Raw genomic sequence first — 26764 nt, 5'->3', positions numbered from 1 at the left:
CATCTGGTGTACTGTATACAGTATTGGTCACCATGGCATACAGATGTTAATGTATCTATATCAAGCCGATTGCCTAATCAAGAAAAGATATACAGGCTAGGAATGTATCTGCTGGAGTTTCCAAAAGCCAAAATTCACTTAATTCAAATCATAGAGTCCCTATAGTGCAGATAGAAGCCATTCAGCCTATCGAGGCTGCACCAGTCCTCTGAACAGCATCCCACCCACCTACCAGCATCCTCGTATTTACGATGGCTAATCCATCTAACCTGCATATCCTTGGACTGTGGGAGGAAATTGCAGTACCTGGTGGAAATCCACAAAGGCACTGTTGGGATCTGCCAGTAAGTCAGATACAGATTTGGTAATAGAAGACAGTAGCGATGGAAAGGCATTCTGCTGACTGGAGATCTGTGGTCAGTGGTATTCTGCAGGAATCAGTGCTAGGACCCTTGTTTGTAATACAGTCATTCCTCAGTGCCTGCAAGGGTTCCATTCCAAAGAATGCCCATAAATGATGAAATTTGCAAATGTGGAGCTCGTTTAAAAGTAGGTTAAATATCACAGATACAATCTTGGATACACAATTTTTACCAATGGATGTTAATATGTATTTTGTGGCTCAGATGGGTGAATTTGCGATTCGTGGTTTCGCTATAAATGATTGAGGAGAATGTAGATATAGACTGCACAGAAGAGACGCAGGCATGATGGGCCAAAAGGCCAGTTCTTGTGCTGTACCATTCACTGATTATAAAAACAAATTTGCAAGTGACATAAAAGACAAATGGAGATTTTACAGTTTTTTGCAGTAAAAGGGAAAGCAACCAGTTAAGAGTACTAACAATCCACTAAATCAGGATGGGGAAACTGTTGATGGCCATGGGTAAATGGCAGATATACTGATCAATTACCTTGCTTCAGTATTCACAGCAGTAAAGAAGGATAGCTTGCTGGTAGTCCCAAAGAAATTAACAGAGGAACAGGGACAGGGTCTAAATAAAGGTAGCTTAAATAGTTCCAATAATTTCCCCTAATGACTGAAGAGTGACAAATTCCTAGAACTTGATGGTTTTCATCCATGGATATTAAGGGTGATAGGAGAGCACACCGATAGTCCTAAGCATAATCTTTCACAATTATCCGAATTCAGAATTTGTACCTAGATTAGAAATTGATCATGTCATTCCAGCTCTAAGAAAGGCAAGAGAGAGAAGGCAGGGAATTACAGACTAGTTAGCCTAACATCTGTCTATAATCAAAGGATAGGATAACTGATCACTTCAAAAAAATTTCAGTGAATTGGGAAGAGTCAGCATAGACTCATGAAGGGGAGGGCATGCCCGACAAACCTTAGCGTAATTTTTTTGAAGAGATGACAAAGATGATGGATAGAGAAAGTCAATGGAGGCTATTTATACACATTTCTAGAAGGGGAAGTCCAGCACAGGTCTTTTAATTAAGGCGTATTCACCCACAGAATGGAAATTGGTTGACTGGCATTAAGGAGAATTGGAAAAACGGCTAAGTACTCAAATTGGAAGGATAGGAGTGGTATCCCGCAGGGATCTGCATTAGTGCCCTAATTATCTACAATGGTCATTAACAACTTGGACAATGGCACAAAGTCAAATATTCAAATTTGTTGATGACAAAATTGGGCAGCATAATGTTTGCATCCTTATACTCCAGCCTTTTAGATATGAAGGCCAGCATTCCCTCAGCTTTCTTCACTACTTCTGCTCATGTTTGTGACATTTTAAAAAGCTATACATCTGAGCTTCCAAGTCTAATTGCAGACAATGTTGATAACAACATAAATTACAACAAGATATTGATAGATTAGGCTAATGGTCAAAGCTATATCAGATTGATTTTAATATACACAAGTGTGAAGTTATCTATTTCAGATCAAGAAACTGCAGATCAGAATATTTTCTTTAAGGAACAAAGTTAAGTACAGTGAATGACCAATTAGATTTGGGGGCTCAGTGTATAGCTCTTTAAAATGTCACAAACAGGTGCAGAAATATAGTGAAGAAAGCTAAGGAATACTGGCCTTCATATCTAAAAGGCTGGAGTATAAGGATGCAAACATAATGCTGCAATTCTACAAAACCCGAGTTAAAGCCATAAGGAGTACTGTCAGCAGATCTGAGCACCACACCTTAGGATGCTTTGTGTCTGGAGGGAATTCAATGCAGGTTTACAAGAATGATTCCTGGATTTCAAAGCTTACATTAGGGAGGAGAGATGAGACAAATTCGGCCTTTATTCTGAAGGATTTACAAGGTTAAACAGGTAATCTAATAGAGGTCGTCAGGATATTAAACAGGGAAAGATAAAGTTAATCTATTTCCATTAGTTGAAGATTCTTGAACCAGGAGCACAGCCAGAATTAAGGGCCAGGCCATTCAAGAGAAATGTTAGAAAACGCTTCACGCCAAGAGTAGTGAAGGTTTAGAACTTTCTTCCTCAAATGGAGCTCAATGTGAATTCCATCATGAAAATTTAAAATGAATATTTTCTCTTAAACAAGGGTATCAAGAGATTTAGGGCCAGTGATCAGCTACAATCTTCAGTGCTTAAGTAGGCTTGAGGGGTCTGAATGGCTAATCCTGTTCCCGGGCCCTTCAAATTTTTTTTTCTTAACAATTTTTTGTCCTCCCCTAGAATACTAACAATTGGAGAGTTGAGGAAAGGAGCTATAGCAAGGAAGATGCTTTTCAGTCACAATTTTCAGCACTGAATTCATCACGTCCCAATTGCAGATTAATCTTTCCTAATTTGTATCACCAAATCCCACAAAATGATTCAAAAGATTCAAAGTCTCTTTCTTTCTCCAATAATTCAAAACACTTGTCCAAAATCTCACTTGAGTGTGGAAAACAGATTACCATAACTTTATGATTTAATCAATTTCACTTTGAATTTATTCAGGATCAAGAGGAGCTTGCAAAGTTCAGTTAATGGGTTACGCTACTGATTATGGAAGATGGCCGAGAAGACAAAACAAATCCAAGAACCAAAGTACCATATTTGCAGTTATTGTAGTTTTGAGCATTGAATTTCCAATATGTTGGATGCTTAACACAAATTAAAAGTGATGCAAAGATGGCATTTATTCAAACCTGCTTTCAAATAACATGCATCAGTACAGAACAACAGGACACTTACTGTTCAATATCTTTATTTTTATCAGGTAAATAAACACTCCACAATTTTAAACAAATAGGCAGATTCCATACTCATTCTAAAGCAATTATTTCAAGTGATGAGATCCATGAATACATTAATTACCTATTATATACAAAACATTAAATACACATATTTCAAGTTAGAAGCAAAGTAAATACGTGCATTGGAGCTTCCAGTTAGCATGGTTCAGCTGGTAAGCACTCACACTTTGGACTGGGTTTACAGAAACTCCACTTCAGGACTTCTTGTGCTTGAAGTTGATTTGCAGTGGCAACATCTTTTAAAAGATATAATAAACACAAGTCCAAAGTGTAGAATGTTTTGTTCCCATATCCATTCATTTCAGCCAAAACCAAAATTAAAATTTGCAGCACTTCTCTCCTTTAGGAAATATCCAGTCAAAATTATATCTTTGTATTTTTGCAAAAATACAGAGTCGGGCCTCACACAACCTGATCTACGTTCTGCACCCTACGAGCAACACACTCCCCAGCCAGTAGCACAATTCCCTCAAGTCTTCCGAACAAGTCTCAAGTCAAACCAAATTCAGTCCTCCCTGGTTTAGAATGGAGTACTCCTTGTAACTTCGCAAAGTAGTCTGGAAAGACATACATTTTGAAGTCACGGTCCTCAAAAATAAATTAGTTTTTCTCTATGACAGGGAGAAGTTTTAATCAGAAATAATTCAGATGATGTTTTCTTAAATGAAAAGGTTCCAACGAACAATAACAGCCAGTGGCATATAAAATTCAGCAATAACTTAAGGAATTAATGTCATAATCAGAATCTTGAAATTATACAAATTTGGTGGCCTCAATTTGCAATGCATCAAGTTGTTTTTTTGCTTAAAGTTCTGTCTCCAATTTGAGATACACTAACAGCCACTCCAGCTCAGATGGAAGTAATCATTACAGTTACTGTTTTGGTGAAGTGCTGGTTATTAAGGGTAAATAAATCACGTCATGTTTTCCTTCTGGTTAATGTCCAAACCTGTACAATTTCATCCTCAAGCCTCTTCATTTCTTCCCAATTTTAAGACACTTCCTAAAAGTATCTAATGATCAACCTTCTTGAGGCTTATATTGAATTTTATCAAGTATAAGACATTATGTTAAAAGCATACCAGAAATACAACTTGCAGTTATTGGTTATGTAAAAACAAGTATGCATATATTGGTGAGAACATCTCCCTAAATGTCAGGATTCAGAAGTCTGCTAACTTATCAATTACATAAATATATCCACTCGGTAAGTTAAGATAGCATCTTGTTTGTATCCACCAGAAGGTAATATTTTCATGAAAACATTGGTTTAAAAATAACTTAAGCATTCTCCTTTCAAGACTTTAGAGGATTCAGCTTGCTCAGAGATTAGTAGCACAATCCACAATCCTTTCAATCACAAGAAATTGAAGACATCAAAAGAAAAATAATAATGTACATTGTAGTAGTATCAACGTGCAGATTATATTTAGTACACAGCCAAAGACAGATTTGGCATGGTTACCATATTGTACATTTAATAGGCACAATTATCAAGAAGCTTCCAAAAGAATCATGATAGAAATTCTTTTTTAGAATGTACTGATGTTTTGAATCTTCTCAACTGTTCACCAGTTTACGTTTAGATTTGTCCTTTTTTAAAAATAAGCCCTGGGCCACAAACTTTTTACATATACATAACATTCCATGTACTAGTTAGTTACAAAAAAGATTGAAAGCAAGGTCCAAGAATCAACTAAAAAGTTTAGCATAGATACAGGAGGGAGCTCACATCTCTCAGTTTTCATATGTTAAACCAGACTGACAAAATTAAGTGACATTTTCATTTGTCCTTGTGACTAAAATGTGATACAAAATGAAGAAATGTGGATTTGCCACTTCAATTCTCAGTTTTTAAGACAAGTCTCTCATACATAAACAATAATTACTTCGTAAGGGAATCCTCAAAGGATAACACAGAAAAAGGCCATTTGGCCTGTCAGTTCTGCACCAAAGCACTTCAGCCACCATTACTTGCCAGGCTTAGCCTAATGGTCCAATTTTTCCAAACCTTCAGACTTTACCTAATCCCTTTTTGTAATCCACAACAATCTTCTGCCATAGTGTATAAAATTTCTTCTTTCATGATGCCTTTGGTCCTTTTGCCATTCACCTCAAATTTATGTTCTCTGATATACAACCCCTTCAACAAAGAATACATTTCTCTATTCACACTGTCCAGATCCTTTAGGACTTTGAACACCTATCAAACCTAATTTAAATCTTCTCTCTCCAAAGACAGCAGTCAAAGCTTTTCCAATCTATCCATGTAAGTGAAGTCTCTAGAACTAGTTTCCCAAATTCTTCTGAGCACACATTTTCACATCCTTCAAGTGCAGTGCAAAATTAAATACAATATTCCTGTTGAATTTTGTTACAGTGCACCATAATTTCTTGGCTTTTGTACTCTGTGGCTTCAATTGTAGCCACAGTGATAGCTATAGTATAGTGGTAGACCTTGAAGAGACAACCCTACTGCAATGGGAAGGCACATGACAAATTACATCTCTCAAAAGTAAAATTTCACACTTGAGTCTGCCAGACTCGGGATAGTCATTCATCATAAGTAAATGGACTACTTGATCAAAACGTTTTAACAGAATGTATCCCAATTCCAACTTACGGCATTTGTACTTTGAAGAACTGGGAATTATCCAGATAAAACTAACCCAAGAAAATTCCAGTTGCAGATTCCTGACAATTCCTGTTTACTGTGGTTATCAGCATACAGTTCTCACCAGGCAACTAGCTATGAAACTGAAATTAGACTGGGGTCCAGACAATTCAAAAGGAACAAAACAAAAAAAAAGAGTAGACTGTATGCCTCTTCATGCCTGCTCTTTCATTAAGGTCCCATCTGATCTTTCACCTCAATTCTAATTGCTTGCCTGTACTCCCTTAGTTCTCCTACTACTCAAATCCTTATTTGCCTTGAACATATTCAACCACTCAGTATTAACATTTCTCTTGAGAAAATTCTAGTGATTTACAACCCTCAGACAAGAAACAGCACTTCAACTTAGCTTAAATTTGATCAATTCTTACCCTGAGAGACTGAATCCATATCAGTGCCTCACCAAGGGAAAAAAACTTCTCAGCATCAGTCCTTTTCAGCTAAATCAGGATCTTCTGCATTTCAGCGAGATCAACTTATTGTTTTAAACTTACTATTGAGACAGTATTGCTCTATTACACACAATCCATCCTCACAGAACAGTCTTCTCACCCCAAGCATTAATCTATTCCACAGAACTATATTCTTCCTTTGTAGGTACACACTGCACATTGAATATAGCATGGTCTCACCCAAAGCTCCTGGACAACTGCAAGTCTCCGCTATTTGTGCTCCAAACCCTTTACGATGAAGACCAACAAATTGGCTGCCTTTGGTTTGGTGTACAAGACACCCAAATAGTTCTGAACATTTAATGACCCATCATACAGAAATTACTTTTTTTATTCTCTAAATCAAAATGTCACATTACCGCACATTTCACCACTGCCACTTTCTTGACTATCCTGTACATTTCACTTATCTAAAGCGCATTCACACACAAGATTTTTATTCATTGCGTTGCTAGTCGGAGACCAATAGTTTTCTTTTAAAATTGGAGGACCGAGGAAATCACTAAAAGAAAATGAAGCCACAGGAGTTTACAGTTCAAAAAAGGAATTTTATTGCACAAAAAAAAACAAACACATTATCTGCATTACCTTCAATGGTCAGTTACACTGACTGAAGTAAAATGAAAATTATACTCAATTTCCATAAAACGCATTCCTACAATATCCATGCAACTTGCACCCCCAAAAAATCTACTTGTGCAACAACTGGAAAGTTGACCACTTGATCAAAGCACTACTTTAAAGACCAGTATAAGGATGGTAATTTCTTGGTTTTCAGTTTACTTCCAACAAAGCTGCCCCTTCAAATCTACTCCAATCATCCTGTGGTCGTCAACTGCCCATTCAACACAGCATTTGGAAGACAGTACAATGAAGAGTATGATCTTAATGTAGGATAATAGGTTGGCACAACATGGAGGGTTTAGGGCCTGTACTGCGCTGTACTGTTCTATGTTCATATCAACAGCATTGCTACCCAAGGTCAAAACTCTCCTGGTTCTAAAGTTCTTGTATTGAATTTTACATCAAAAAGAAAATCCCTCTCTCAGCCTGAATCTTATGTAAATTCAACTCACTATTAGGAATTTTTCAGTCAACCAGACTAGAGTTTCTGAGCTAACACATGAAATTTGAAAGAAGCAATTTCTCTTTGCAGCTAGCTTGGTTGAAAACAAAAGTTGTTCAAACTGTTGGCCCCGCATACACAAACTACATACCCCAGTAATTCACATGTGAGTGGGGAAACATGTAGAAAATAGTAACAATATAATATAGTTCAATGTTAAATTGAAAAAGGAAAAATAAAATCAATGATTAAGATCCCAAATGGAAAAAGGGCAGATTTTAGGATCCAAAAGTTGAACTGGAGCATATGGTTTAGAAACATTTTGGTGGATAAAACAATGGATGCTAAATTGGAGAACTTCAAGAGATGAACAGGGTGCAAGATAGGTAGAAACCTGTGAGAAATAATACAGCTAAAGCTATAGTACCTTGGATGAGCAAAGATATTGATCAGAAAATAAGGAAAAGGAGGGACATGATGCATACGGGAATAATAATGATAGCAGATATCAAGAAGAGTCTCAAATGTAGGAGAAAGGTTAAGACTAGAATAAAAGAAAGGATAAAAAGGAAGCACAAGGCAAGGACGGCAAGTTGTGTTAAAACAAACAGCAGAATGTTCTTCAAACACATGAAAAGTAAAAGATGCACAAAGGATAGAGTTGTGACACATAAGGAACAGGGTGAGCTAACTAAAGCAAAAAGGATATGGCAGAGATGCTTTATGAATACTTTACTTCTGTCTTTACCAGATTAGAAGATGGTAACAATAGCCTAGTTGAAAGTGTGGGTGTTGAACACCTGAGCAGTATAACGATAGATAGAGGAGAGGTGCTAAACAGGCTGGCGATACTTAAGGTACAGACGTCACCAGACCTGGATGGGATTGCTGAGAAGGGTAAGGGAGCAATTTGCAGGCTTGTTGACAAATTTCCCATACCCTTCTAAACATGGGACTGGACAATTGAAAATGTGACACCATTGTTTAAGAAAAGGGGCAAAGATAACCCAGGAAAAACTGATGTCAATAGACAATAGGTGCAGGAAGAGGCCATTCAGCCCTTCGAGCCTGCACCGCCATTCAATATGATCATGGCTGATCATTCCTAATTAGTATCCCCTTCCTGCCTTATCTCCATAACTCTTGATTCCACTATCTTTGAGAGCTCTATCCAACTCTTTCTTAAATGAATCCAGAGACTGGGCCTCCACTGCCCTCTGGGGCAGAGCATTCCACACAGCCACCACTCTCTAGGTGAAGAAGTTTCTCCTCATCTATGTCGTAAATGGTCTACCCCGTATTTTTAAGCTGTATCCTCTGGTTCAGCACTCACCCATCAGCGGAAACATGTTTTCTGCTGCCAGAGTGTCCAATCCTTTCATAATCTTTTATGTCTCAATCAGATCCCCTCTCAGTCTGCTAAACTCAAGGGCATACAAGCCCAGTCACTCCAGTCTTTCAGTGTAAGGTAATCCTGCCATTCCAGGAATTGACCTCGTGGAACTTACACTGCACTCCCTCAATAGCCAAAATGTCTTTCCTTAAATTTGGAGACCAGAACTGCACACAGTATTCCAGGTGTGGTCTCACCAGGGCCCTGTACAGCTCAGAAGCACTTCTTTGCTTCTATATTCAATTCCTCTACTTATGAAGGCCAGCATGCTATTAGTCTTCTTCACTACCTGCTGTACCTGCATGCTTGCCTTCATTGACTGGTATACAAGAACACCCAGATCTCGCTGTACTGCCCCTTTACCTAAATTGATTCCATTGAAGCAGTAATCTACCTTCCTGTTCTTGCCACCAAAGTGGATAACCATACATTTATCCACATTAAACTGCATCTGCCATGCATCCGCCCGCTCACCTAACTTGTCCAAGTCACCCTGTAATCTCCTAACATCCTCATCACATTTCACCCTGCCACCCAGCTTTGTATCATCAGGTTGACATCAGTGGGAAAATTCATTATGGCCATAATATAAGATAAATATACACTTGAGAAAAATAAGTTAACACTAGACAGTCAACATGGCTTTAAATCAAGGGCAGGTTATGTCTCTCAAATTTAATTAAGTTATTGACAACATGACAGGTGGTCCATGACAGGGTTGTGGATATTGTGTATTTGGATTATCAGAAAGTCTTTGATATGATGCCAAATTAGATATGTTTGAGATTGATGAGTCTTTGGCAGAATGGGTCAGAAGTTGGCTAAAAGATAGGAAACAGAGAGTAGGTATAGATTAACATTTCTCAGGTCAGAGACAGGTTCTAAGTGGTGTTTCCCAGTGATCAGTTGGGATACTTGCTTTTTCTCATTTATATAAAAGATTTGGAGTTAAGATTTGGCAAAAATCTTAAAATTTGCATACAATACTTAAGCTAGGGAGAGTAGATTAGATTAGACTTACAGTGTGGAAACAGGCCCTTCGGCCCAACAAGTCCACACCGACCCGCCGAAGCGAAACCCACCCATACTCCTACATTACCCCTTACCTAACACTACGGGCAATTTAGCTTGGCCAATTCACCTGACCCGCACATCTTTGGACTGTGGGAGGAAACCGGAGCACCCGGAGGAAACCCACACAGACACGGGGAGAACGTGCAAACTCCACACAGTCAGTCGCCTGAGTCGGGAATTGAACCCGGGTCTTCAGGCGCTGTGAGGCAGCAGTGCTAACCACTGTGCCACCGTGCCGCCCACTAGTGAATGGAGAGAACAATACGGAGGGACTTCAAGAGATATTGACAAGTTGATCAAATGGGCAGACAGCTGGCAGAAAGGAGAGTTAATGCATTTTGAAAGAAGAGACACAGTCAATACAGGCTCACTCACACGACTTTGAAGGGAGTACAGAAGTAGATGGACTTCATGGTTCACATGGATAATTCTCTGGCAGCGACCAGGCAAGTTGAAACTAATGTTAGGAAAGCTAAAAGGATCCTTGGGTTTACAAATAAAGACACGGAGTGTGAAAACAAGGAAGCGATGCCACACTTCTACAAATCATTGGTCAGATCACAATTGGAGTCTTGTGTTCAGTTCTAGGTACCAAGATACCAGGAATGAGGAGATTTAGACAAAAGGAAAAATTGGAGCAGAGAAGCTTAAGAGGTGACCTTATTGAGGTGTTCAAAATTTATAAACAATTTTGACAGGATAAGGAAGATATTCTGTTTGCACTAATTGATAGGTCAGTAACCAGGAATCAATTTCAAAATTGTTAGCAAGAGACCAAAAAGTGACAAGAGGAAAATCTTCTTTATTCAGAGTGGTTGGGATTTGGAATGCACTATCTGGGAAGAGGTGAATTCCACAAGTGGTCTCAAAAGACAGCTGGATATATATTGGAGGCGAACAAGTTTACAGGGCTATAGTGTTCATGCTGGAGAAAGGCACCAGCTGGATAGCTGGCTCAGGAATCACTGTAGACAACAGGTTAAATGCCTCACGTATACTGTAAAATTCAAAGATTCTACAGTTACCTAATGACTGACTAAATTATTTTATTGTCCAGCTCCCAGGCAGCTTCGTCATAAGATTAGATCCTGAAAGCAAAAAAGTGTCAGAGTCATACTGCACAGAAACAAGCTCTTTCATCCAATCAATGCAAGTCAGACATAAGCCCAAACTAAGCTAGTCCCACCTGCATGCTCCTGGCCCCTATCTCTCCAAACCTTTCCTATTCATGTACTTATCAAAGTGAATTTTAAACATTGGAGCTTGCCTGCATACACTACATCTTCAGGAAGTGCATTTCACATGCAAACTGGCTTGTGCAAAAAAAATTGCTTTTTTTTTCAAATAACTCTCTCTCACCTTGAAATCCCCCATCCTAGGTCAAAAATACCTTACATTAGCTCTATCTACACCAGTCATGATTTTATAAACTTCTATAAAATGTCATCTCTCAACCTGCTATCCTCCAGTGAACGAAGTCCCAGCCTATACAGCCTTTCTTTATAACTCAAACCTTCCATACCCGGCAACATCCTGGTAAATCTATTATAAACCCTCTCCAGCTTAATAATGTCCTTCCTATTACTGGGCAGCCAGAACCGCCAGACACAATACTCCAGAAGAGGTCATACCAACATCCGGTACAACCTTAACATTGCTTGGTCCTTTTGGGTATAGAAGATGGGAAGCAATGAAGGCAAGCTTGCTAAATACCGTTTGCGTGCGACACAAACTTCAAAGAATTATATACCTGAACCCCTGGGTCCCTCTGTTCTACAACACTACCCAAGACCCTACCATTAACTGTATAAGCCCTACCCTTTTGTTATACCAAAATGCAGTCTGACATTTATTCAAATTGAACTCCAGCTACCATTTTTCAGCTCATTAACCCAATTGATGAAGATCTCTTTGTAATCTCAGAAAGCCTTCATCACTGTCTACAATGCCACTAACTTCTGGTGTCTTTACAAACTTATTAACCGTACTCTCTATATGCTCATCCAAATCATTTGCACAAGAGGACCCAGAACAGATCCCTGCAGAACTCCGCTGGTCAGAGGCCTCCAGTCTGAAAACCTTCTGCGACCACTCGACTCCTGTTGTTAAGCCAATGTTGTATCCAATTAGTGAGCTCACGCCGAATCCCATGTGACCTAACTTTACTAATTAGCCAACCTTGCGGAAACTGTCAAAGGCTTTACTAAAGCAAAAATAAATAATAACATCTAATGCTCGGCCCTCAATCCTTTTGTAACTTTGAGAAAAAAAAAACTTACCTCGCACAAAACCTTATGGACAATCCCTAATCAATTTTTGCCAATCTAAATGCTTGCACATCCTGCCAGAAATTACGTTCCAAACAAAAAGACTACTACCCAATATATAGAACACAAGGTATAGCTAACCTCCAGAAGCACATGGGTTCCTCAACATTCACAAACACATACAGAATTGATGTCACCATTTGTGACTAGAATCAGATGTACAGCATGGAAACAGACCCTGACGTCCAACTCCTCCATGCCAACCAGATATCCTAAATCTAGTCCCACTTGTCAGCACTTGGCCCAATTTCTCTAAACCCTTCCTATTCATATACCCATTTAGGTATCTTTTAAATGCTGTAATTTACCAGATCCACCAACTCCTCTGGCTGCTCATTCCATACATACACCGCCCTTTGTATGAAAATTTTGTCCCCAATTGCCTTTTAAATCTTTCCCCTGTCACCCTAAACCTAGGCCCTCTAGTTCTAGACTGCCCCACCCCAGGGAAAATATCTTGTCTATTTATCCTATCCATACCCCTCATAATTTTGTTAATCTCTGTACGGTCACCCCTCAGCCTCCGATGATCCAAGGAAAAACAGCCCCGGCCTATTCAGCCTTTCCCTATAGCTCAAATCCTCCAACCCTGGCAACATCCTTGTAAATCTTTCGTGAACCCTTTCACAACATCTTTCCAATAGGAAGGAGACCAGGGTTGCACACAATATTCCAAAAGTGGCCTAACCAAAGGTCCGTATAGCCTTAACATGACCTCCCAACACCTATATTCAATGTTCTGACCAATAAGGGAAAGCAAATCATTCTATCTGCTTTGCCACTTTCAATGAACCTGCACTCCAAAGTCTCTTTGTTTAGCAACACTCCCCAGGACCTTACCATTAAGGTGTATGGTCCTGCTCTGATTTACCTTTCCACAATGCTGCACCTCACATTTATCTAAGTTAAACTCCATCTGTCACTTCTCAGCCCACTGGTCCATCTGACCAAGATGCCATTTGTAATCCGGGGTAACCTTCTTCGCTGTCCATTTCATCTCCAATTTTGGTATCAGCTGCCAACTTACTAACTATACCTCCTATGTTCACATCCAAATCATTTATGTAAATGACAAAAAGGGGACCCAGCACCATTCCTTGTGGCACATTGATGGTCACAGGCATCTAGTCTGAAAGGCAACCCTCCACCGCCGCCCTCTCTTCTATCTTCGAGCTAGTTCTGTATCCAAATGGCTAGTTCTCCCTGCTTTTCCTGCAATCTAACTTTGCAAATCAGCCTACCATGAGGAAATTATTGAACATCTTATTGAAATCCATAGATATCACATCCACTACTTTGCCCTCATATACCATTTAGCATTATACAATCACAAAACGTTGATACCATGCCCATTATAAAGAGAATGCACATCAGTAACTTGCTCTCCCTTACTATCAGCATTAAGAAAACCATAATTATGGACCATGGTGTCAGAACTTTACCTTTCTGGAAGCATTAGCAAATTTTGCTCCCTCAGATCCACAATGGCAATGTTCCTTAAGTAGAACATGATACACACATGATATCACCTTTGGCAGATATAATAAGTGTGTGAAGTAAAATCAGATCAAGATTCTGGTTTGAGAGCTGTGCGCTCAACACCTTGTCACATACTGTGAAACATGGAATATTTCAATTATCAAAAAAGAAAACTTAACCTTCATTGCAATTGTCTGTGTCGTATTCTGGGCATCTCATGGAAGGACCAAATGTGAGCAGCAGTCACCTCAAAGACGAATTGCTCAAGCATTATGGCAATCATCCAGTGACAACTCCACCTGCAACATTTAGATGATAGAAGTTGAATGTTTACGCAATAAGTTTCTGTACAGCAAGGTAACCAGAAACAAAAGTTCAGTAAGACCATCACTGGTGCTTTTTGAAGATGCATCGAAGATGACATGAAAGTTTGAAACAGCAAGCAAGCACAGGCTGATGACAAGTAAGTGGCATCACTTATGTGCCTGCAGGCATTGCCATGAAAGTCAATAGCCTAAGGAGATTTACAACCAGCACCAATAAAAACACTCATGAAAATACCAATAATTACATCTCACACAACACTTGCACCAAAACACGCATCTCAAAAACATGCATCATAAGAAGCTATATTATGCTCAATGGATTTGATTCCTTGCAGATCCATGAGCATATGCAAGTGGAAGGATGCCAGTGACGTCAGATCATGAACACAGACTGTAAAAATCATATAGCCACATACTGATTGCTATAGCTCCCACCAACAGCTATAAAACCTGAAACTGACCAGTTTATTCTTGCAATTTTCTGTCCTTTAGTCAATCTTCTATTCATGCTATTGTATGCCTAATCCAGTGAACATTGGCTAGTGTATCATGTGGTACCTTATTGAATGCTTTCTGTAAATCCACGGCTTGCCTTTGTCTACCTTGCTAATTATATCCTTCAAAACACTAATGGAGCTAAGTTTCTCAAACTCATTGTTGTGGTTCTGTTCGCCGAGCTGGAAGTTTTTGTTGCAAGCGTTTCGTCCCCTGGCTAGGCGACATCATCAGTGCTCTGGAGCCTCCTGCGAAGCGCTTCTTTGATGTTTCTTCCGGTATTTATAGTGGTCTGTCCTTGCCGCTTCCGGGTGTCAGTTTCAGCTGTCCGCTGTAGTGGTTGGTATATTGGGTCCAGGTCGATGTGTTTGTTGATGGAGTTTGTGGATGAATGCCATGCTCCACAAACTCCATCAACAAACACATCGACCTGGACCCAATATACCAACCACTACAGCGGACAGCTGAAACTGACACCCGGAAGCGGCACGGACAGATCACTATAAATACCGGAAGAAACATCAAAGAAGCGCTTCGCAGGAGGCTCCAGAGCACTGATGTCGTCGCCTAGCCAGGGGACGAAATGTTTGCAACAAAAACTTCCAGCTCGGCGAACAGAACCACAACAACGAGCACCCGAGCTACAAATCTTCGCACAAACCTTCTCAAACTCAATTTCCCTTACATTAAACTATTTTGGATCTACCAAAGTGATTTTCTAACTGTTCTTAGCACTTTCATAAATTAAGTTCCAGAATTCTTCCTATGACTAACACCTGGCTAAATGGTCTGCTGTTACTTATTTATGCTCCTCCATCTTTCTTAAATAGTATTTTACTTGTTCCAATCCACGATAATATTCAAGAATCTAGGGAATTTGGAAGATCTCAAGCAGTGCAATCAGTCATCTCCACCAGACTCCTAAGGATCAAGTGCAGGTAATATCAGTTTTGTTTTTTTTTTAAGTCTTAGTTTCTTTTTTACCTTTTCTTTCCAAGATATGGAATAATTTCAAGTTTTTCACTCTCATTACAGTTGGTGCCCTCTTTTGATAGTTATTGCACCTATAAGACTTACAAAATATTTAGAAATGCCGGTATTGGACTGGCATTGCAATTAAACCTGCTGGACTGTAAGCTGGTGTTGTGCGATTTGTAACTTTGTACAAAATATTTATTCTATGTTATTTCCTTATTCACCCCTAAATTTATTCTTGCTCAAGTCTTTAAAGGATCCATATTTACTTTTGCCACTCTGAGGATGACTGTACAATCTTGTAGCACCTCTTAGAAGCTACTTCTTTTTGTTTACTACTTTACCCACTTTTTTTCCTGGCAACATTAAAGGTTCTTTTTCAATATATTTATATTTATAACCTCTTTAGCAAAAGGAGGATGGACTTTACCCAACTTTCTAGAAATATCATTAGTAAGCAATGCATATTCTTTGAGAAATATGTGTCATCATCAAATGCCATGCCTTCTCATTTAATGCCCAATTATATTAAACCAACTCTCATTGCAGTCCTATGCAATAGGCTCGAATCAAGTTTATGAATCAGACTAGAGTATTTCTCCGACTTCATCCTCCACTATTAGGATTTCCCATCCAACTTCTTTTCCAGTTTGCTTGAATTTTGAAGCATCAGATGACCTGTAATATTTAATTGCCAATCATTACAGTAAATAGGCTACCTATTGACCATCAAAACACATGCATTTTTCGTTGTGCCATTAATTCAAATTATAGACAACTCTCAAATCCAGATAAAAGTACTTTAAATTGCACAATTTTCGCACCAGTTTGATTTTATTCATTGAACAAAGGTTAAATAGTGCACATTCATGTTATATCTGTTTAAACAACCCAAATTGCAATCCTTCTATAGGATCCTTCTTTTTCTCTTCAAATTTATAAATCCCTCCTTTCTTGAACACAACCATCTTTTACTTTTTAGTTCATTGAACAGTGGAGTGCCAGTATTCCACTTGCTAACACGATGGTTTTAGTGCAGTTTAAGTAGAACGTATTTCAACACAACAATTCCCTCTTTGTCCTGTGCAGTGCCAGTACCCTAGGAATCAAAATCCTGATTTATTGTACCATTCAGATGCAGACATTCAGCATTCTGCTGTTTGACCCTGTGCAAATTCCCATTTGACTCAAAGTAATCATGACCACATTCCTTTTCACTCCTCCCACTTCCTAAGTTCCTCTGTCAGAGTGCTACGGCATTCGTTCATCCATCCTTTAAGTTTTGACATCATCCACAAAAGGCAGGTAGACGCTGCAACTATTAGATAAAAATAGGCTAAGCAACACTGGATCTACACCCAAATCCAAGTCACACACAGCCAACATAATCAAAGACTACTCCTCCCCTAGTTAGTCTTTTCTAACCTCTTCCATTGGACACAAGATACAAAAGCTTAAATCACACAAACCAACAGACTCAAAACAGTATCTTCCCCTCTTGTTACGCTTCTGAATGGACCTCTCTTTAAATTTCATATTGATCTTGCTCTTTGTACACCTTCTCTACAACCATAACATGGTCTTCTTTGCTCTGTCCTATTAAGCTTATGCACTTTGTATGGTATGATCTTCCTGTACTGCACACCAAAAATAACTCACTGTACCTAGGTAGATTTGACAATAATAAATCAAAACAAAAAAAAACACCCGGATCCATGTCACGTCTTAGCCGATCAGATGTGGCTGCATCCACCAAGATAGACAGGTCAAAGTTGACCATTCCCGATACCCTGCAAGATCTGCACGTTGGACTAGGAGCTGAACTTTTTCCAAGAGAAATAGTTATTGTAGATGCGATTGTCTGAAATTAACCTTCTCAAACTTCTACTTGCCGTGGCCACTTTATAAGCAGAATTGCTTCGTTGAACCGATTCGGCGCATCCTGATAAATGGTTGCTTGTTTTGGGTTTACTAACACTGCTATTGATATTGTACTGCTTGCATGAAAGTATGGAGTTAAGCAAAACCCTAGATAACATTCCAAACACCGGTGGATACCTCAACTGTAATAAGACACTACTGAAACCAGAGTTAGAATACAAATACAGAACATAGAAGTCACGTGTAATACTTTTTCTTAGAATTCCTACGATGCAAATCTCGTTTAGGTGGTCTAATTAAAGGGAAGGGATTTACTAATTTGTATTGCCTGCAGTTCAAGCTAACCTCAATTTAAATCCTAAATACATTTAGCTTAATTGCAATGGACGAGAAAATAAATCAAGACAGTCTCTACCTTTAATATTATTCTGGCAGCACTGATTATTATTGAGATCATTCAATAAATCAGCAGTAGAAAATCTTGATACTTTGCCCATCCTCCTTGTTGTGCAGTGAACTGGTCAATTAACACATTCACAACACTACTCCAAGCAAAGTCAGAAAACCCAGAGGTAAAAAAACTGAAGATCAAACCAGAAACCTCCAGAGTCAACCATGCATTTAACAGTCAAGCCCACACAGGTCCTCGGAAGAAGAAAAAAAGTAGTTAGTCCATCAGATACAGCGAGTATCATTCAGTCTCTGACTTCATGTAGTATAGCAGCAGAGAAAAGAAACAGCATATTCCAAAATTGTCAGAAGGAAAATAAGTTGCCTTAGCAACACTAATCAAGTTAAATTGTGTTACGCTTAAAATTTTGTCAAAGTGCCTATCTCACCTGAAAATACTCCTGTTCACAAACTACAGATAACTGTAGGTCATCCCTACCACTTCAATGGGTTGTGTCAACTCATACTAGGGTACTAATCACTAGCAACCCAAGAATAGCTTAACCAATCGTGCTTAATTTCCAGTCTAAAAGCAAACGATTAGGAAACTATTTCAAAAAGAGCACTTCTAATGCACTGCCAATTTTTAGTTGATGTTCACTATGCAACAGGACCGATTAGAATCCTGGCTATTTTTACCCATCATGAGAGAACAGTACACAACCAATTAATTCTCCCTGTCTGATAAGTTAAATTAGCACCAGACCAAAAAAAAAATCAAATCTTCCAGTCAAATGCATTAGTGTTACATTGTGCTACCAACATGAAACATTGTAGATTATACAACTCCTGAGACATCGTCCGTCCATTCAATGAGATAATCGTCAATCTGGATTCTAACTTCATTCACTTACGCAGACTCCAAAATGCCCATTTCCTCACAACATGCCTCAGAATATCCAATTTCAAATTAGTTGAACTCACAGATAATGTCACACTTGTACCATACTTTGTTAAACAAAGTGTTGCAAAGTGATTTAAAAACCATGAGTGAATAAACTTTGGCAGGGAAAATATGACCTTGTGCATTTTGGCAGGAAAGACAGGAGAGACACGTTATTTAAAACAGGAAGGAGATTGCAGAACAGGTGTTACGGGAATCCAGATTCCCCATTACAGAAGAACCCTGATTATCCAGCATTCGATTAACCAAACTTCACATCATCCGAACAAGATTGCAATGTCCCGATGCGGCAACGAATATCCAGCATTTGATTAACTGAATGTAATTCTCCTTGCCAGTGTCCTTCGGATAATTGAGGTTCCTCTGTACGTGAATCACAAAAGGTTAGGATCCAAATAAAGTAAAACACTGGTATTTTATGCAAGGGCAATAGAATATGAAGGGGAAGTTGGACTGTAGTTGCGCAGGACCTCATAAAAGCTATATCCGGAGCTTATGTACAATTCTGGACTCGTTACCTTTCAAAGGAGACAGCCATATTAGACATTAGACAATTCAGAGAACGTTCACTTATTCTGGAGGTGATGGGATGATCGAGAGCAAGCCTGTAAAACACTGGAGCTGAGAAGAATAAGATGCGATCTCAGTGAGACACACAAGATTGTGAGGAGACTTGACAGGATAAATCCAGGACGATACTTCCTCACATGAAGGAGACGAGAACTACAAAACACAATTTACGAATAAGAGAAAGAGGAGGATTTCTTCAGATGGTCATTAGTCTGGGTACACAGAAAGCACTGGATGCCAGGTCACCGAGTTTATTCAATTTTAGATTTGATACATTTTTGATTAACTAGGGAGTCAAGATTTCTGGATGACAGACAGGAAGTGGAATTAAGGCTACAACTATATTGGATATGATCTATTAAATACTTGAGCAGGTTCAAAGGGTTGAACAGCCTACTCCTGCTCCTAGTTCTTATTTCCTGAAGAGAGTCTGGTTCAAGTTTTGAGCTAACATTCCCTTTTCTAAAACTTCTCTTTCAAGAAGAAAAGATTCTGCTGACTTGATCAATTCCTTATTAAATACTAAATAATTCAAAACAAAATCATCCCTTAAAACCTTGTCTATCAAAAGGAATTTGATTTATACTTTGATTATCCTTTGCAGCCATGGTAGCATTCTGGTGAATCTGCAACACATTTTCCAAAACCAACATAGCATTCCTCAGGTGCCCAGAATTGCAGTAGTACAAATATGGTTGAACCAGAAGTTATCATTGTTTGGCAAACCTCCGTCTCTTTTCATCTTTTATAATGACTAGTATTCTATTAGCTCTCAGACTTTTTTTTTGAATTTGGGAATTATTTTAGTGATCTTCATTCATGTAGCCCTAAACATCTTTCAGTTGTTTAAAAAACTTGTTTTTAGTGCAATGGAATCCATCACCCATTGCTTTAGCTACTTATTAAATGAATTATGTTTATTTGCAATTTTAACCTAAGAGAATAAATCAGTGACACCATGACACTCTACCATATGACGAGGCTAAGGCTCAGTTAGGAAGCCACCATAAAAGAAACAACATTTCAAGGGTAGCACCGTGGCTCAAATGGTCAGTAGTCCCTACTTCAGTGCCAGGGACCCAGGTTCAATTCCACCCTCAGACTGTGTGGAATTTGCATATTCTCCCGACGTCTGTCTGGCTATCCACCAGGGGTACTCCAGTTTCTTCCCACAGCCCAAAATTATGCAAGTTAAGCAGATTGGCAATGCTAAATTATCCGACGTGTAGGTTAGGAGGGGTAGTCACAAGAAATAAGAGGATGAGGGATTGGTCTGAGTGGGATGCTGTTCAGTGTGGACCTTTTGGGCCAAATGATCTGATTGCAAAATTTGAATTAAAGAAGCCTTCTTCCTTTTCAAAAGAAAGTGTGACTCAAAACAAATAATGTAAGTAATTGTACTTACGCCAGCAGAGCTGCCTTAAGACTAATTTAAGGCTTCAATGGATTCTAACTACATGAGCAAGGTCCCTTAACATATTGATATTTTCCAAAATACTTTGCCACAAACAACTGCATGAATGCAGCACCCAGTTTAAATAAAAGCTCTTCAAATATGTAGAGAAACAAATTGGATACTGAGCCAAAGGTGAATATATCAGGATGGTCAATGAAAGTCTTCCAAGTAACTTAACAAAAATCCTGCAGGATGAGAGAAATAGTTAGGCAGAGTGCTATAGGGAAGGAACTTCAACTTTAGGTCCAATACTAGGCTGAAGGCACTGCCATCAATCACAGGGCACAAGAAAACATCTGAATGAAGGAAGTATGCTTGGAACTACAAAAGTTTATTTTAAAAAAGGTAGAAATGGACATTAGGTGCAAATTAAAAACATAATCGAGGCAAAGCATATTAAGGTTTTTACATAAAAATGGATTCCAAACTCCAGAACAGTAGCTGAAACGTTTGTTACCAATGATGGCTAACACACAATGTGATCCAAAATTGCAAAGTCGAGCTCAGTTTGGAACATGGAATGGAATAGATCTCTGATGAAGCAACACCTAGTCACAAAAATTCAAAAGCAAGTAGTGAATTCAACATGCTGCGAATCACAGATCCAGTGGAGAAAACAGATCTAATGAGACCAAGACGATAGATCCAGATGTATTCAAGTTACAGTTGGTAATCATATCTCAGGCAACAGTATGTCAACAGATCCACCGCTGAGTCCTATCCAATTCTTCTGCTGGAAAGAATACGTATGAAAATTACCTGAACTTATATTTCATGTTTAACACAAAGTCTTATGATGCTTCAGAGATAGAGACACTAAACAGAAAAGTGGGCACTTGACAAAGGGAAATATGAATCGAGAAGATCAATGTCTTAGTCAAAGTAGTACATCAAGGCATTCATCTAGGTGAATTCAGTGGGTACTGCCAAAAAAAAATCATTGTGTCAATACAAGCAAAAACCTTAAACCAAAAAAAGAGAATGCAAAAGAGTCCAATGGCAGAGGAATGGTAAATTTTCTAGAAACTTTATTGCCTCTGGGATCGAAGATACTTAAAATATATCAAATTCTCATTTTAATGCTCAAGACAGTAGAAACCAACAGACTCAGCAAGCAGAGATCAAGGACAATTACAACATATATAAGATAAAACTTGAGAGCCTGGATGGTGGGACAGAAGTTCACACAGCATTGAAACAATTGACAAATGTTAGGAGGATTCAACAGCAGAACGAAAGAAATGGATGGTCATGCTGATGCAGGCAAGAAGTTTTTAAAATGGAAAAGAGTCAATGGGTAGGAAACCCAACTCAATATCAAGCAGGATTCCAACGATGCAAACATACTGGTTGAGAAGTGGTGGGGTTGCAACAGTATCATGGTGAGCAGTGATGGCAACAAGATAATGCTTTGTGTCTTCCCAACATTTGTCCAAAGAACAGCACAGATCACCAAAACCTATATTATGGAGAATTCTTGCAACAAAGAAACAATGCGAGGAAGAATAGAGGTATAGAATGAAAGACACATTAAGCCAGCAGCTGACTTTGAAATATTTATCAAGGAAGAGTACATAAATTGAGGAGGAAAGACTATTAGATCCTTAGGTATTTAAAAGTTAGCTGCTTGTGCTATAGCAATTTCTAGACCTACTCCAAGTACAATTCGGTTAACGTGGATCAAATTTAGGGTCAACACAGGAGGAATGGTTTGGGGCAAGATAGCACAACTATTTTAAAGACTTAAAGTTGAAACGAAAGCTTATTCCGTGCAACTATTAAGTTATTTTTTGAGTTTTAGAGCTGTCCAAATGCTGTTCCACAACAAAAACATTAATAGCAGATTCAAACATATACGCAGCTGTTGTCATGAATTCTGATTGCCACAATACATTCACAACAGACAGGTAGGAAGCTGGAAGAAAATTGAGCCAGGCAGCATCAGGGGGTGGAGAAGTCAACATTTCAGATGTAACCCTTCCACAAGTTCTGGAAAGGAATTTAGACAGGTTGCATGGGTAGATATATGCAAGTTTTTTAACAAGCTGAGAGAGGCCATTTTAAAAGTTCTTAAATTAAGAAGCACAACACTAGGTTATAGTTCAACTGATTTATTTGGAAGTACAAGCTTTCAGAACACTGCTCCTTCATTGGGGGGTTGGGGGGGGCGCAGGTAGCCATTTCCTGATCTTAAAAGAACAAAAGCTAATTCAAGGAAAAGACAAAAATAAATTCAGGGTGATTCGCTTTGGTGCACATTGGGGAGAATGATAAAGCAAGAGAATCACCAAACAGCATTAATTTTAGGATCAATGAAGTCTATCTGCTACTTTCACATTATAATGGGGCAGGAAAGAGGACTGAGATCTTGGTAGAGAAAAGTGAAATCTGATTGCATATGTGGCACAGCCACATCTCATGACACATTTGTAACTGTATAACAGGTCAATTCAGTTCAGCAAACTTTAGAATTGAGGGAGTAAAGATGGACAAAACCAGAAGAGAACAAACAGAACAACATCATGCCAGAGTCTTACATGAGAAAGAATCAAGTGGTGAAAGTGAAGGAATGCCAGAACTAATTAACAGTCATAGATCCACTGGGGCACTGAGAATTTTGGAGTCAGGCGCTGCAGTTAACAGAATAATTACCTGTCGTGTGACAGGACAGGGTTCAACTATACACCAACATGCATGGTGTGAAGTTCTCAAATAATAAACCACCATGTGCAGTTATCAGACACTCAGGACATAGAACTTGTTTGTACCTTCAAATACAAACAACATTCCAATATACATATAAACATTTATTTGAATAAAACAGAATGACAAAAGTGTTTATTGGCAAAATTCAAATCAAATTTTGACAAAACTGATCCATAGTAATAATTTTATCAAGGTGCACCATTTGGTTATCTAATTACATTTGATGTTAATCTAGGAAAAATAATTCCATGACTCTGTATTCCCTCAATGCAGCTTGAGCATAATTTAGCCAATATCAGATAAAAAGTTAGATTAATCAGCTCAATGTTGTACCTGTGCGAATATTTTAAACCAAAATTCTGTTCTCAGCATCCAAATCTTTTTAAAATTAGTTTTAACTTGTCCGTTGTCCCTAGACTGTCAAATCGTAAAAAACCAAATGTTGTCAAGTTGAAGTTAAAGAAATCTGTAACATTTGCTTCTAGCTCTTACTTTCATGTGCTCGCTGTAAATTGTAATATTTTGTCTATTTCTGTAGCCAAACCCAATTGTGTACGCTTGCAGACTAAAAACGCTGCATTGTACTATTTTAAGATGCAACTGTAAAATGCCCCAAACAAAAGTTGAAATTGTAAAACAGTACTGACATTATCGGCTCCCTCAAATGAATGATCTACTGATTCTGCAACACATACATAATCACTTCTACAGTGAAACTAGGCACGTCACGTTCCTTTGGTAGCAGATCAAAATCAAATGTAGAACTATAATTGAGATGTAAACCAGAAACACAGCCTTTTTCAGACCTTAAATCATGTGACAAGGCCCGAAACACGGTATTTGTGCGAACGGGGACAACATAGAACCAGGGGCCTACTCGCTCATTTTCGTTACGTTAGGCGCTTCCTGGCGTAAATGGGAATAATATGGTATCTTCGAACTCCGTTTACAGTCAAATGTACGTAAGCGAAATATATTTACAGAAAATGGAGCTGAAAAAAAATCTCAGTTGACACCTTATGCAGTTTGTCCAATCTAATCGATGCGTTCATACTGTGGGAAATACATAATATACCAGCCCTTAATGGTTCAACTTACATTAATCGTAATTCGAAAAGGGTTAGTGGCTTCAGGACAATTCAGGCCAGAACTAGTTTTTAGGTTCCAAAAAAAACCAAGCAGTGAGTCGGTAGCTCAATGGGAGTTGTAGTCCCAGCTTCCCGACGCTCCGATTCCAATCAAACTCCGAGTCGAACGTACGAACTACACTTCCCAGGATGCACAACAGCCCCGCGCACGCGCACACGGCACTCCGGCTCCTCTTTCTCTTGTTTCCCCCCCACCCCTCCCCCATCCCCTTTCTCCTCTCACCACCACCGCCGCCACCCACCCCCCCCCCACCCCGACACACAATCTCCGGCCTACCGTTTCGGCCAGCCCAGCGCCGAGCCTCGGCTTCGTCTTACAAATTTAGACCCGGATCTGTGCGCACTGCCGCCACCATTACAGGTCTCGGGCCTACTATTCAAAGGAGGTGAGATTATTGCCGGGGAGAAAGCATCAGAAGGGGAGGGGGTCGCGTACTAGCACCTCAAAATGATTGACTAAAAGAGCGGTTCCGTGAGTGGCAATGGTGAAGTAAGGGTCACTTTACCTCAGAAACCTCATCCTCTTCGCTACCGGAGAGCACAGCCAGCTTGAAATCCAGGCGATCCCCGGGTGTCGGCTCTAAAATGCGAACTTTAGTGCTGACGGCAGCGGTCACAGAATCTATTTCGTCTTCAAAGCCGTCTGTCATCGTGTCCAGCGCTCGGTTCTCCGCTATTACTTCATTCTGCATATTCTTGGCCCTCTATCCTTACCGTGTCGGGCGCCTACGAGTCTGACTAGAAGCTGTGCTGATTTCGGCGTCTTTTGATCGTCCCGATGTAAAGTTTGACTTGGGCGACGAACAGCGAAAGCCCCCGCACCTCAGAGACAGACTAGGCCCCGCCAATATTAGTCCACCCGAACCATTAACTTCTGTGCGCCTGCTCCGACTAACTTGATAGGTGCACATCCGGCCCCCGCCCCTGCCCAACCGCTCGATGCTGAATGGTCAGAAGACCCATCTGACATTGTGGCACGCGGCGTAACGGCACGCAAAGCGGCCAGCGACTGGCTGGTATGGGTGTCAATCAAGTGGCTAGCGGGCTCGGATCAGGTTAGGTTGGTCAGCGATGTCTCCGAGAGAGAGAGAAAGACCCGGATGGGGATTGGGGGGGGTGTGGAGAGAGTGCTGCACTTGCTTTCTGTGTGGGACAAAGATTCATTTACACAGCTGGGTGTTTACCTGTCCCCTTCCATAGTTTCAGAAAGGTAGTCTTTCTGAGCTTTAGGGTTTTAGTATTTGTTGTTTTGTAGTTTTACCAGTTTTTGTGAATATTTTTATCTCTTTGAGAGTCTATGTGCTGCTAGCTCCTGAAGTTGAGTCCACACACCAGGCTCAGAGTTGAAGGAAACCACGCTTATGTTTTTCCCTTAAAGCTATTCCATGATTGCGCAATAGCGCAACCCGCCCAGAGGGGAAGTATAGGTGATTTTACGTTCTTCAAAATACGCCACAGGAAGTCATGGCTGAAGTGTATCTTTATTTTTATCTATATATCCTTTTTAAGGACATCTATCACATGCAGCCAGTGACAAATTCTGTTAAAACGCATTTCTAGGTGACGAGCCCCATTATTGAAAAGTCACTGCAAGTTTGCAAACATCTAGCACATAAGTACTGTTATCAAATGCAAACACTGAAAGTTACGCTGTTGTCACGTTGCTAGGGCCTTCGGCTTGTTCAAATAGAAGTAAGTACTGTGGAAGAGTAGAAGAATTTGAGTTTAGAAGTTGAGAGGGCATTTGGCAACACTTGACAACAATTTGTATCAAGATAGTGTTTTCAACGTAGTAAAATTTCAGAGGTATACAGGTGCCTTATGAGACAAACGAATAACCAAATGCAGGTATTAGAATAAGTGATCAGAAACTTGATGGAAGAGGTTGGTGTTAGGGAGGAGAAAGACATAAACTAAGTAGAACTTCTTGGAAAGAGAATTTAAGAGTTCGGGGCATAGACAGTTGAGGACAAAGCTTATATCAGAAGGGCAAAGCAAATTTGGGATGTATAAGAAGTCAGAATTGGAGCAATGGTGAGTTTTTGGAGAGTTGTAAGAGTTGGAGCAGGTTACAGCTATAAGGTGGCTCATAGTAGGATTTAAATAAGCCAATCAGACGCAAACAAAATTTCTGGCTTTTATTGCATTG

The 26764-nt window shown here is 39.4% G+C and overlaps 1 protein-coding gene across 15 annotated transcripts in view; it reads right to left on the bottom strand.

The window, feature by feature from the left end:
- ankhd1 (ankyrin repeat and KH domain containing 1) overlaps nucleotides 1-25492 on the bottom strand; it is a 158620-nt gene extending 133128 nt beyond the window's left edge. For all 15 annotated transcript variants that reach the window (XM_060837176.1, XM_060837177.1, XM_060837186.1 and 12 more), the window contains exon 1: nucleotides 25122-25492. In XM_060837176.1, coding sequence (XP_060693159.1) covers nucleotides 25122-25307 — 186 coding nt within the window. In that variant the 5' untranslated portion in view covers nucleotides 25308-25492. The remainder of the gene's footprint in view (nucleotides 1-25121) is intronic.
- Between the last annotated feature and the right edge of the window lie 1272 nt (nucleotides 25493-26764).

This window comes from Hemiscyllium ocellatum, chromosome 16 (assembly GCF_020745735.1).
Source record: "Hemiscyllium ocellatum isolate sHemOce1 chromosome 16, sHemOce1.pat.X.cur, whole genome shotgun sequence".
NCBI lineage: Eukaryota > Metazoa > Chordata > Chondrichthyes > Orectolobiformes > Hemiscylliidae > Hemiscyllium > Hemiscyllium ocellatum.
This window is presented reverse-complemented; position numbering and strand designations above follow the sequence as displayed.